Below are 13203 nucleotides of genomic sequence, written 5' to 3'. Positions count from 1 at the left end.
TATTTTCTTTTATTTAAAATTTTATGTATAATAATACTGTCCAGATTTATCACTATTATTATCTTGTTCAACACTTGTCATATGTAGCTAATCATTTTTCTCCTTATTTTATTGATATTTCAAATACAAATTATTCAATTTAGTGTTGATAAAATTAAAAATACTAATACTAATTGTTTGAATAATATTATTGATATATAACAGATATTAATACCATTTCTATCTTATATTCTCAAATTATGTTCGTATTCATCTATGTTAGTATTTCATGTATTATCAATAATGCTATATGAAAAATAATCATGTTTTAGCATTCATATAACATTATTGATACTACTAGTGTATTATTCACTCTTTTATTTATTAGTGGTATATAAAAATAATAAAAATTAAATTAATTGAAATAATAAATAATTTATAATTTAACTAAAAAAATTTAGATTCAAACTTTAAAAATAATAATTTTTTATGAATTATATACAATAAAAAATATTTTAAAAAATTAAACATTAATTCTTCTAATATTTTTATTAAATACAGTATAAATGATATATAGTATAGATATTATTTCTAATTTTATACTGTAAAATAATGAATTTATTTTAATATAACGTTAGCATAAATATTTTAGATAATTATTCAATTAAATTTATATATTTAAACAAACTTTTAATAATAAATTTAAAAATTAACTATTTTTACTAATATAGGCAAAACTTTAATTACACTCAAAATTAAATTCTAAAATAAAAAATCTAAAAGTCATCACTATTAAAATAGTAATTTTATTTTAATATAACGTGAGTATAAAAAAATTTGTTTAAATATTAAATTTAAAAAATTAATTATTTTTACTAGCATGATAAGAAACGATTATTTGTGTAGGTAAAACTTTAATTGCACTCAAAATTAAAAAATGTAAAAGTCATGACTATTAAAACAGTCTTGATTCTAGAAGAAGAGTAAACTCCTTTTTTGTCTAGATGAAAAGAAGGAGGAAGGAAGGAAGAAAAAGAGATATGAAGGCGGTGGAATGAAAATGGAAGTAAGGTTTGAACTTTGAAGCAAGCAATGCCCAAATACATACATACATATCTCTCTGTCTCATGTCTTCACTCTGGACTGGACCCACTTTCTTCCAACCAGCGGCGCCATTAGTCTTTACTCTTCTTTCTTCCCCCATTCTCTCATTATATACCAATAATAAACAATTCCAAACACCCTCTTCTCCTTTCTTTCTTTCTTTCATCTCCCAAATCCCCTCCCACTCTTTGGTCCCTACTACCCTCCCCTCTTTTTTTTATTATTACACTCTTCTCCAAATTCTAAACTTATCCCCCACCAATCATACACTTGGGATTGGAGCTAAAATAAAAAAATCTTTCAGAGATAGATATTAAGATAAGGTGGTAAATCAAGAAATTAAAAAAAAAAAAAAAAAAAAAAGAAAAGAAAAAGATGAAAGGAGAATATGTAGAACACCACCACCCTCCAAAGAGTGAACCACCAAACATGTTCTCAAAGCTTCACCACCAATCACCACCACATCAACATCAACATCAACATCAGCAGCATCCATTTTCTCTTCATAATCCATTCCAACACTTCTCAAGGGATCAATGCCAAGCTTCTGCGGCGCCGGAAGAAGATAGCCATGGTGGAGGCGGTGTAGGCGGCGCCGCCACTTCTCAGAAGCCGAACTCCTCCGGCGACGGAGCAACCATAGAGGTTGTGAGGAGGCCAAGAGGTCGCCCGCCGGGCTCCAAGAACAAGCCTAAACCGCCAGTGATCATAACGCGTGAGCCCGAGCCCGCCATGAGTCCGTACATTCTAGAAGTTTCCAGCGGAAACGACGTCGTTGAAGCGTTAGCCAGGTTCAGTCGGAGGAGGAACATGGGGATTTGCGTCCTTACTGGATCCGGAACCGTTGCTAACGTCACTCTCCGTCAGCCAGGAGCAGCTCCCGGAGCCACCGTTACGTTTCACGGCCGATTCGATATCTTATCTGTTTCCGCCACGTTTCTTCCGCAGCCGTCGCCCGCGGTTCCTACCGCCTTCGCCATCTCGCTTGCCGGACCGCAGGGGCAGATCGTCGGAGGACACGTCGCCGGAGGACTTATGGCTGCCGCCACGGTGTTTGTTGTGGCGGCTTCGTTCAACAATCCTTCGTTTCATAGGCTGCCGCCGGAGGAGGATGCTCGGAACGATGTTTCCGGCGGGGACGGTCAGTCTCCGGCGGTTTCTGGTGGTGGTGGTGAGAGCGGGCATGGTCAGGCGGTGGATTCGTGTGGGATGTCGATGTATAGCGGCGTTCATCATCACTTGCCGGCGGCAGCGTCTTCCGATGTGATATGGACTCCGACGGCAAGGGCGCCACCACCTCCTTATTGATCATCATCATGAGTTTGTTAATCTCTTGTGTCTTTGACTTCGTTTGTTTTGATGCGTTTTAATTTTGATTTAGATATATTTATTAGTTCTAATGTTGAGTATTAGCATGTTCATGTTGTGAACAGAAACATTAGTAGTAGTGGTTATTATAACTGTTTATTATTACTAGTTACTAGTTCCTCTTTTCCTTTGTTTTATATTTTGTTTATTTTCTGATGATCTTTCCCATTATATAATAATGTATGATTTAATTAAAAAGATTTTTGAGAAACCGAAGGCGTAATATTTGATTAGTGTTTTAATTAAAACGGGAAAGGGAGCTTTGAAGTTTGGGTCTGAAGAGAGTGAGTGAAGAGCGCACTGTGCGAGTTATTGGATGACGATAACGCTGCTGCTTCTGCTGTTGCTGTGAATGATGGATGGGGTGGCTTGAGTTGACGTTATTATCTTTTCTTTTCTTTTCTTTTCTTTTCTTTTCTTTTTTCTTTTCATTTTTTTGTTTTTTGAGTAGTGATGATGGGTGATAGAGGCTTGGTTTCTTGATTTGGATAAAAGAGAATTGGATTGGCATTGGCAGTAAGAGAACGTGGCTAGGGTTGTGCGTTCCACTTCCTTTACATTACCACCGCACACTCAAAACTGAATGAAATTGTTGAATGAGTAGTGAGTACGTTGTTGTGCAATAGATAGGGCTGGTCTTGTGGCGTGCTTTTATTTCTGGATCTCATTTATGACTTTCGGTCTGAATATTGGTACTTTCTTTTGTCCCCTCTGATACACAATTAAAGGGGAGAGAGAGAGAGAAAAGATGAACTCCAAATTGAACACTTGTTCTCTCATTGTACGGTGATTTGCATCAGACTTTTTTGCTTCGCGGTGGGATCTAAGGATGGCATTTGTTTTTATTATCATTCCAATTGAATAAACAATACTTAAGATTAAATTAATATTTTTTTAAACGCTTACGATATGAATTATTTGGTACTAGTCAAATACTTAAATATATCATAATTTAACGATTTTCAATCATTATTCTTATATAAAAATATTTTTCATTGTTTTCTAACATTTTTTATGCACCTCTTTAGATGCATTTCCTTTGTATTGAGAACTTGAAATATGTGTCATTTTGTTTTAACAAAAGAGCGCAATTAAACCGTAATTACTTCAAGAGTATTAAAGTATTTAGACTTATACACCTTTAAAAATTATAAAATGTCTAATGTATCGTGTATAATTAACGACTTTAATTTTTATGTCTTGGACATAAAAAATATTTTTATATACTTATTTATTTGTATTTTTACACTAATAAAAAATTAAAAATTAAAAAAAACAATCTAAATGTATGAATATAATTTACTATGTATATATTATATCAATAATAAATCGAATTAATTTGTTTAGGATAATCATAGCTAATTCGATTTACATGTAAATGCATAAATCAAACTAATTTGACTCGATTTATATAGAAATATTTAAAATAAATTATACAACTGGTTCTAATTTAAAATATTTATATAATTTTAAATTTTATTTATTTTATTAAAGTAAATTACCTTAAAACCCTCTTTAACTTTAATTCATTAAATTCTCATCTTCCATTTATACAAACTATTTAGACATTTTATGTATGAACAATAATTTGGATTATTTTAAATAAATAAAATAAATATTTTATTTATAAATATATGTAATTTGTAGTGTGTTTACAAATTTATATTGTATTAGTTATCTCGTTTATAATATAAATAAAACATTATATTTGCACACACCCTTGTCTCTTTTACCATGTAAAAGAGATAAGTAATAACTTTTATATAAAACTCTTTTAGAGTGTGACTTGAAGTCACTTTCGAACAATTTTCACTTAATTTCTCCCCTTTTACTCATTTTTATTCATATTATCGAGGTACTCGGAGATTATGGCGCTCACAGATGCACGGGATAAGGACATTAACTGCCTGAACATGACGCGACATATCGCCGGGACAAACGACTTCTAGGTCAGTGTTGCTATTTTCACATTTAAGTTAAATAAGCATATAGTTATAGTAATAGTTATGGTACTTTTACAAATGTAGTATATGTTGGATGGTAGAATATATTGTTAGTAAGTGTATTGTTAATGGATGGGTATGATTTAACTTATTAGTTAAATTAATTTAACTAATAAATATTTATTGCATTTTGTAATGTCTTTAATGTGAAATCTATATTTTTAATTTTAATTTTGATTCTGGTAGATAATTTTTTTTAGGATTTTAGGAGGGAATAGGAAGACTCTAAGGACATTCTGCTTTAAATTGCCGGTAATGCACATAGTACTTTAATCGATCCAACTCTATAATTCGGTACTTAACAATTTTACAAATGCTATAATATTTCATACCTTGTATTACTGTTGTTCTGCTTTTAAATCTGTAAATTCTGAACTCTACACCACCGTCTATGTTATAATCATCTCTACCCATATTGAAAAATGGAATTTTTTCATGTATCACGTCCAGATCCAATGTATGATAGTGACTGAGTACAACTGATAAGGCCAGAATTGATTGCGGGGTAGGTCGAAAATACCGAACTAATGCGTCAACCGGAGTCTAGTACAAACTCCTCCTCCTTATCATCTTCAGAAGAACCACGATCATTGCTATCAACAGTATACTCCTCATCGGACTCCTCATGATTCACGTCCATGTGTTCCCCTAGATTAGCACAGTTTACCAGTGGTGGTGCAAGAGGTGGGTCATCCTGCACAAAATTTGAGTGGCCAAATCCACCACCACCAACATCACTAATCTCCGCAGAAAACTCTAGTACTTGTTCCGCTATGATTCTCCCATGGAGGTCAAACATGAGACGCACATGCTCATCGTTATGGAGGCAAAACAGACGAAACTGAAAAATTCTATTTCTTATTGGTGCTAGCAACCTATACCTAACTCTTCCAACCTCTTTACTCCCGCTAGCACCAATACTCCTTAATATTAGACTATTTAACTCGGACAAAAAATTTACTCTTCGAGTGCGCAACAGAATGGAATTATCACACTCAAATATCACTCTAGTTTCACTGTTTCTCAAATGACAATTGGGATACACACTTATAACCACTTATTTACTAGATATTTTCTTTTAATTTTTAAAAGAAAACCAGAGAAAAAGAAAAAGTGAAATATTTGTGAAAAATACAAATGATTGCAGATCATTTTATAGCTATTGAAATTTTATCGTATATATCTCATTTATAATGTGAATATCATCACTTATCGTTTATCTTGTTTATAGTGTAAACAAAATAATCACATTATACATATCGTGTAGATAAGTAATAAAATATAAATTCATAAAAACGCTATAAATAATTATTCCTAAATAAAATATTTATTTTATTTATTTAAAAAAATCCCAATAATATAGTATATGCATTGAAAATAGTTAGGAAACAGTGTATATTAATTCCAAATTGGATTATTTGGACCAAGGTACGTAATGATATGATCTGATCCTACACAATTCACGCACTCTGCACTCACCTTCCGATGTAAACGTTCTGCGCTTCCTTTTTTGACCATCTTGAAATTAAATCTCTCTACCCACTCTCTTTAAATCTGTCTTTGTTTTCTCTGCTGTAAAATCTTCCAACACTCAAATACCTTTTAATGTGGCAATCCTATCTAAAATCTAAGTCATTTCATGACAATTATACTATGGTACTAATAATAATATTTTTGAAAATTTGTTTTTAATGAACAAAAGTAAGCGTCGTACGTTTCGGTTTGTATTTTTATTTTTATTTTTAGTATTTTTTATTTAGAATTTAATAAAAAAATAATAATAAAATTTTATTTTTGTATTTATCATTTTTACAAAATTTTAAAAATAAAAAATATTAAAAATAAAATCAACAAATAAAAATACAAAACTAAATATATCCTAAATTTTTTTTATAAAGGGATATATAATATTTATATAAAATCACAGATGATTGAACATAATTACTTTTAAGTAATACAGGTAAAAAGACAAAATGGTTAGAAGTGTTGTAAAATAAATAAAAGATATGTAAAATAAAGATATATAAATAGAAGACTCTAGTATTAAAATAATTAGCTCAATAATAATTTATATATATATAATAATATTATATGTTGTAATATGTATATATATACAAAAATAGAAAGAAGTATTAAAAATAAAGAGAGAGAGAATTGCATAAATATATATATAAAGATAGAAAGGAGTATTAAAAGTAAAAAGAGAGAGAATGACATATATATAAGAGAAAGAGAAGTATTCGTAAGAAGTGAGAGAAAGTTGGCTTTTTTTATTACTTTTGTTGCTGTGTGTTATTGACGGAGGCTTAACCTCCTTTTATAGGCATAATGAAGGAAAATTTCAACCTTCATTAATGTACATTCTTTCTTGGTAAAATGAGAACTGAGTCACCCAGCCATGATATTAATGGGCATCCATATCTATTGTGTTTATCACAACACTCCCCCTTGGATGACCATTTCGGATTATTGTCTCGTTAAAACCTTACTAAAGGAAAACCCTGTGGGAAAAACCTTAGTGAAGGAAAAAGAGTACAATATCCTTTGTAATGGGGACTGCCTCATTAAAAATCTTGTCAAGAAAAACCCAATAGGAAAAAACCTGACCAAGGAAAAAAGAGTACAGTCTCCCCCTCTTGCCATCATCATTTAATGTCTCGAAATCGGCGCATCCCAATCTCATGTACCAAACTTTCAAAGGAGGATTTGGGAGTGACTTTGTAAATAAATCTGCCAGATTGTCACTTGAGAAGATCTGTTGGACATCAATTGTCCCTTGATTTTGAAGATCATGAGTGAAGAAGAATTTGGGAGAAATGTGCTTTGTTCTATCGCCTTTAATGTATCCGCCTTTAAGTTGAGCAATGCATGCTGTATTATCTTCAAACAGGACAGTTGGAGCTATCTTATGATCAATCAGTCCACATGATGACATAATATATTGAATCAAACTCCTCAGCCAAAAACACTCGCGGCTAGCTTCATGAATCGCCAGTATTTCAGCATGATTAGAGGATGTTGCAGCAATTGTCTGTTTCGTGGACCTCCAAGATATAGCTGTACCACCATATGTGAACAGGTATCCTGTTTGAGATCTCCCTTTATGTGGATCAGACAAGTATCCGGCATCTGCATAGCCAACTAGTTGTGACTTGGATCCGTAGGGATAAGTCAATCCCATATCAACCGTTCCATGAAGATATCGAAAAATTTGTTTGATTCCACTCCAATGTCTTCTGGTTGGAGAGGAACTATACCTTGCTAGTAAGTTCACTGCGAATGATATGTCAGGTCGCGTATTATTAGCAAGATACATTAGTGCTCCAATGGCACTAAGATATGGTACTTCAGGACCAAGGATATCCTCATTTTCTTCTTTAGGATGGAATTGATCCTTTTTCACATCCAAAGATCTTACGATCATTGGGGTACTTAATGGATGTGACTTATCCATATAAAATCTCTTCAAGATCTTTTCTGTGTATGTTGTTTGATGAATAAAGATCCCGTCTTTTATATGCTCGATCTGCAGGCCGAGACAAAATTTAGTCTTTTCAAGATCTTTCATCTCAAACTCTTCTTTTAGAGTTTTTATAATTGTTGGAATCTCTTCAGGAGTCCCAATGATATTTAAATCATCAACGTACACAGCAATTATAATGAACCCAGATGTAGTTTTCTTTATGAAAACACATGGGCAGATGTCATCATTCTTGAAACCGTTTTTGGCCAGATACTCAGTAAGACGATTATACCACATTCGTCCAGATTGCTTTAGACCATATAAAGATCTTTGCAATTTGACTGAGTATAACCCTTGCGAATATTCCTTGGATGGTTTAGATATCTTTAGTCCTTCAGGGACTTTCATATAGATATCCTGATCTAATGAGCCGTATAAATAGGCTGTTACCACATCCATTAAATGCATATGCAGTTTATGATATGCAGATAAACTGACCAAATAACGCAATGTTATCGCATCCACTACAGGGGAATACGTTTCTTCATAATCTATACCGGGCCTTTGTGAAAAACCTTGTGCCACAAGTCGGGCTTTATAGCGCACAACTTCATTTTTCTCATTTCGTTTTCTCACAAATACCCATTTGTATCCAACAGGTTTTATATCGGCAGGTGTACGGACTACAGGTCTAAAGACTTCACGTTTTGCAAGTGAGTCTAATTCAGCCTTCATGGCTGCTTCCCATTTTGGCCAATCATTCCTTTGTCGACATTCTTCAACTGATCTTGGCTCAAGATCCTTATTTTCATGCATGATATTCAATGCCACATTATATGCAAATATTTCATTGACAATTGTCTTATTTCGGTCCCATTTCTCTCCTGTAAAGACATAATTTATTGAGATCTCGTCATTTTCACAATTTTCAGGTACCTGAACGTCTTCTGGCGTTAATATTATATCAGAATTTTGGACAATTGCAGGTGTCTCTACTATGTCTTTTTCAGCAGGAATATTATTTACCTCTTTTCTCTTTCGAGGATTTTTGTCTTTGGAACCGACAGGCCTGCCACGCTTCTGGCGTGAATTTGCTTCAGTGGCTACTTGTCCTACTGGGACATCAATTCAAATGGGGGCATTTTCCGCTGGTATATAAGATTTGGTAATGCTCTTTGTATCGGAAAATGCATCAGGCAATTCATTTGCTACTCTTTGCAAATTCTTTTGAACTTCCAGTTCACATTGCCCTGATCGAGGATCTAAATGCATCAACGATGATGCATTCCAGTTAAGTTCCTTTTTAGGAAGCTTATTCTCTCCCCCTAATGTTGGAAATTTTGATTCATCAAAATGACAATCCACAAACCGGGCTTTAAATACATCTCCAGTTTGTATCTCAATATACCTCATTATAGAGGGAGAATCATATCCAACATATATTCCCAATTTTCTTTGGGGTCCCATTTTGGTGCGATTAGGTGGTGCAATGGGAACATATATCGCACACCCAAATATTCTTAAATGGGAAACATTTGACTGCTGGCCAAAAGCTAATTGCATAGGAGAGAACTGATGATAACTCGTTGGCCTCAAACGAATAAGTGCTGCGGCATGTAAAACAGCATGCCCCCAAATCGAGGTTGGGAGATTTGTTCTCATAAGTAAGGGTCTAGCAATTAATTGGAGTCGTTTAATAAGTGATTCTGCTAACCCATTTTTTGTGTGAACATAAGCTACTGGATGTTCAACACTTATTCCATTAGCCATACAATAAGCATCAAAAGCTTGGGAAGTAAATTCACCAGCATTATCAAGACGAATTGCTTTGATTGAATTTTTTGGAAATTGTGCTTTTAATCGAATAATTTGAGCCAGTAATCTCGCAAACGCCAGGTTGCGAGAAGATAATAAGCACACATGTGACCATCTCGAAGATGCGTCTATCAGGACCATAAAATATCTAAAAGATCCACATGGTGGATGAATAGGTCCACATATATCACCTTGAATCCTTTCTAGGAATTCAGCGGACTCAAATCCAATCTTTACTGTGATGGCTTTAAAATTAACTTTCCCTGAGAATATGCAGCACAACAAAATTCACTAGTTTTAAGAATCTTCTGGTTCTTTAGTGAATGTCCATGAGAGTTTTCAATAATTCTCCTCATCATGGTTGTTCCCGGATGACCCAATCGGTCGTGCCAAGTTATGAACTCATTTGAGCTAGTAAACTTCTGGTTTACAATGGCATGTGATTCGATTGCACTAATCTTGGTATAATACAGCCCAGATGAAAGTGAGGGTAATTTTTCTAATATAATTTTCTTATTTGAATCATGAGTTGTGATACATAAATACTCATGATTTCCCTCATTCATTGTCTCAACATGATATCCATTTCGGCGAATATCTTTGAAACTCAACAAGTTCCTCAGAGACTTAGTAGATAATAGTGCATTATTTATTATAAATTTTGTTCCTCCAGGAAACAAAATTATAGCTCTTCCGGAGCCTTCTATCACATTGCCTGAGCCAATAATAGTATTAACATATTCCTCTTTTGGCACAAGATGGGTAAAATATATATCACTTTTGAGAATAGTGTGCGAACTTGCATTATCCGCAAGGCATACGTCTTCATTACATATCCTTGCCATTCTCTTCAAAAAAACAATTAATAATAAAATGAGTAGTATGCACAGTTAAATTGAATACTTGATCAGAATTATTTTTCTAAGAAACACTGTATAAAAAATAATGTCATATACTAAAATTTTATTTTAAAACATAACACATTTAATGATTTCAAAATTCATAAACATTAATATTTCATTATTTATGTACATCGCATTTGAAACTTAAATACATAGAAAATAAAACTTAACTATAAGTTCTTTACATTATTTATTTACATAGATACTTCACAATCCCACGTATTAAACTATTCCATCATTGATCAAATGACCAATATTTCCTTCAGGATCCTCAAAGAAATTAGATACATCATAATGAGTGGTGGAGTTCTCAGCATCATTTGAAACAAAATTTGTTTCCTTTCCTTTGTCATCCTTTTTCAAAGATGCCTGGTAAAGATCGACTAGGTGCCTTGGGGTACGACAGGTACGTGACCAATGGCCCTTTCCACCACAACGGAAACACTTATCCTCTGTTGATTTATTCTGCCCGATATTCCTTTCTTTATCCCACTTCTGGTGAGATCCTTTCTTTTGAATATAATTCTTTTTCCTTCCATGATTTTTCTTGTTATTAAAAGCTTGCCATTTACCTCTTATGGGGTAATGATTTGCCGCATTTACTTCAGGAAATGGGGCGGCGCCAGCAGGACGCGCTTCATAATTTTTTAATAACAACTCATTGTTGTGTTCAGCAACAAGAAGGCAAGAAATTAACTCAGAATATTTTTTAAACCCCTTTTTCTCGATACTGCTGCTGTAGGAGCACATTCGAGGCATGGAAGGTTGAGAAAGTTTTCTCCAACATATCATGATCAGTTATTTTTTCCCCACACAATTTCATTCGGGAGGTGATTCGAAATATTGCAGAATTATATTCATTTATAGATTTAAAATCTTGTAAACACAAATGCGTCCATTCATATCGGGCTTGAGGAAGTATCACCGTTTTCTGATGATTATACCTTTCTTCAAGGTCTTTCCAAAGATCTACAGGATCTTTTAATGTGAGATATTCATTTTTCAACCCTTCGTCAAGATGACGACGAAGGAAAATCATGGCTTTGGCTTTATCCTTCTGCGATGCATTATTTTCAGCCTTAATGGTATCTCCAAGATCCATTGAATCAAGATGGATTTCAGCATCTAATATCCATGATAAATAATTATTTTCAGATATATCAAGAGCATTGAATTCAAGATGAGAGAGCTTCGACATAATGAAAATATTACCTGAGTCTTCCTAAAGATTTGATCAGAGTCTCGTGCTGATAACGTGTTGTAAAATAAATAAAAGATATGTAAAATAAAGATATATAAATAGAAGACTCTAGTATTAAAATAATTAGCTCAATAATAATTTATATATATAATAATATTATATGTTGTAATGTGTATATATATACAAAGATAGAAAGAAGTATTAAAAATAAAGAGAGAGAGAATTGCATAAATATATATATAAAGATAGAAAGGAGTATTAAAAGTAAAAAGAGAGAGAATGACATATATATAAGAGAAAGAGAAGTATTCGTAAGAAGTGAGAGAGAGTTGGCTTTTTTTATTACTTTTGTTGCTGTGTGTTATTGACGGAGGCTTAACTTCCTTTTATAGGCATAATGAAGGAAAATTTTCAACCTTCATTAATGTACATTCTTTCATGGTAAAATGAGAACTGAATCACCCAGCCATGATATTAATGGGAATTCATATCTATTGTGTTTATCACAACAAGAAGAGGATTATAATAGAGAGATCGAAGAAGACACACAATCACAAAGAGCCATTAATTAGTAGAAAAGAAGGCAGAGTTTTAACTTGGATTTAAATTTAGGAGCGACTCAATCAGATATCTGATTGGCTCACTCTTTTCACCGCAATTCAAATTCAGTTTGGACCTTAACTGTAATACCTGGTCTAACCAAAATTAATTAAATAACAAGTTAAGTAGGAGCGAATATGGGTGAAAGATTTGGCAATTGGAATTTGATAATTTAAATATGATATTTGAATTCAGTGAATTTTTCCGAGTCGAAAAACATAGTTTTCTACGTAAAAGCGCGTAGTGGAATTTTGACCGAAAGTACCGGCTGAGATCTGTCTGGTACTGCAGCTGAGAAAATTGATTATGAATAAATAAGATTAAGAAATGAGGAATTATAATTAGGGGAGGTAGAAATATTTGAAGTGCGATTTAGAGCGCTAATCTTAAAGGTTTTGGTCCAAATTGGGCCAACGGATAAAAATAAGTGAACCGGGACTAAGTAGGCCCAAGACCCAACATATATAAACATTAGTTATGAGCATTTCAGCTCATTTTGCCCTAAAGAAGGGGTGTTGGGCGCTGAAATTGGGAAGAGAGAAGAGAAGAGAGAAAACCTAACTCTCTTTGATCTTCAAATCACCATAACTTGAGCTACGAAGCTCCGATTGACGAGCCGTTTGCGGCCACGCATCGCTCTTCTCATTCTCTACAATTCTATTTAAGTTTTGTGGTAAGTAATCTACTGTCCTCTGCCCAGTTTTCATTTTCCTCTTCAAATTCAAATTTGGTTTGGGTTTTGAGGAAACCTTGTGATTTTGGTCGTTT

The 13203-nt window shown here is 33.4% G+C and overlaps 1 protein-coding gene across 1 annotated transcript; it reads left to right on the top strand.

Annotated features, from left to right (window-relative positions):
- Nucleotides 1–947: 947 nt before the first annotated feature.
- On the top strand, nucleotides 948–2662 carry LOC112706236 (AT-hook motif nuclear-localized protein 17). Its single transcript, XM_025757424.3, has one exon. It carries the CDS (start codon nucleotides 1459–1461, stop codon nucleotides 2389–2391), a length of 933 nt encoding a protein of 310 aa, XP_025613209.1. The 5' UTR covers nucleotides 948–1458; the 3' UTR covers nucleotides 2392–2662.
- Nucleotides 2663–13203: the final 10541 nt, after the last annotated feature.

This window comes from Arachis hypogaea, chromosome 8 (genome assembly GCF_003086295.3).
Source record: "Arachis hypogaea cultivar Tifrunner chromosome 8, arahy.Tifrunner.gnm2.J5K5, whole genome shotgun sequence".
NCBI classification, from domain to species: Eukaryota; Viridiplantae; Streptophyta; class Magnoliopsida; order Fabales; family Fabaceae; genus Arachis; species Arachis hypogaea.
This window is presented reverse-complemented; position numbering and strand designations above follow the sequence as displayed.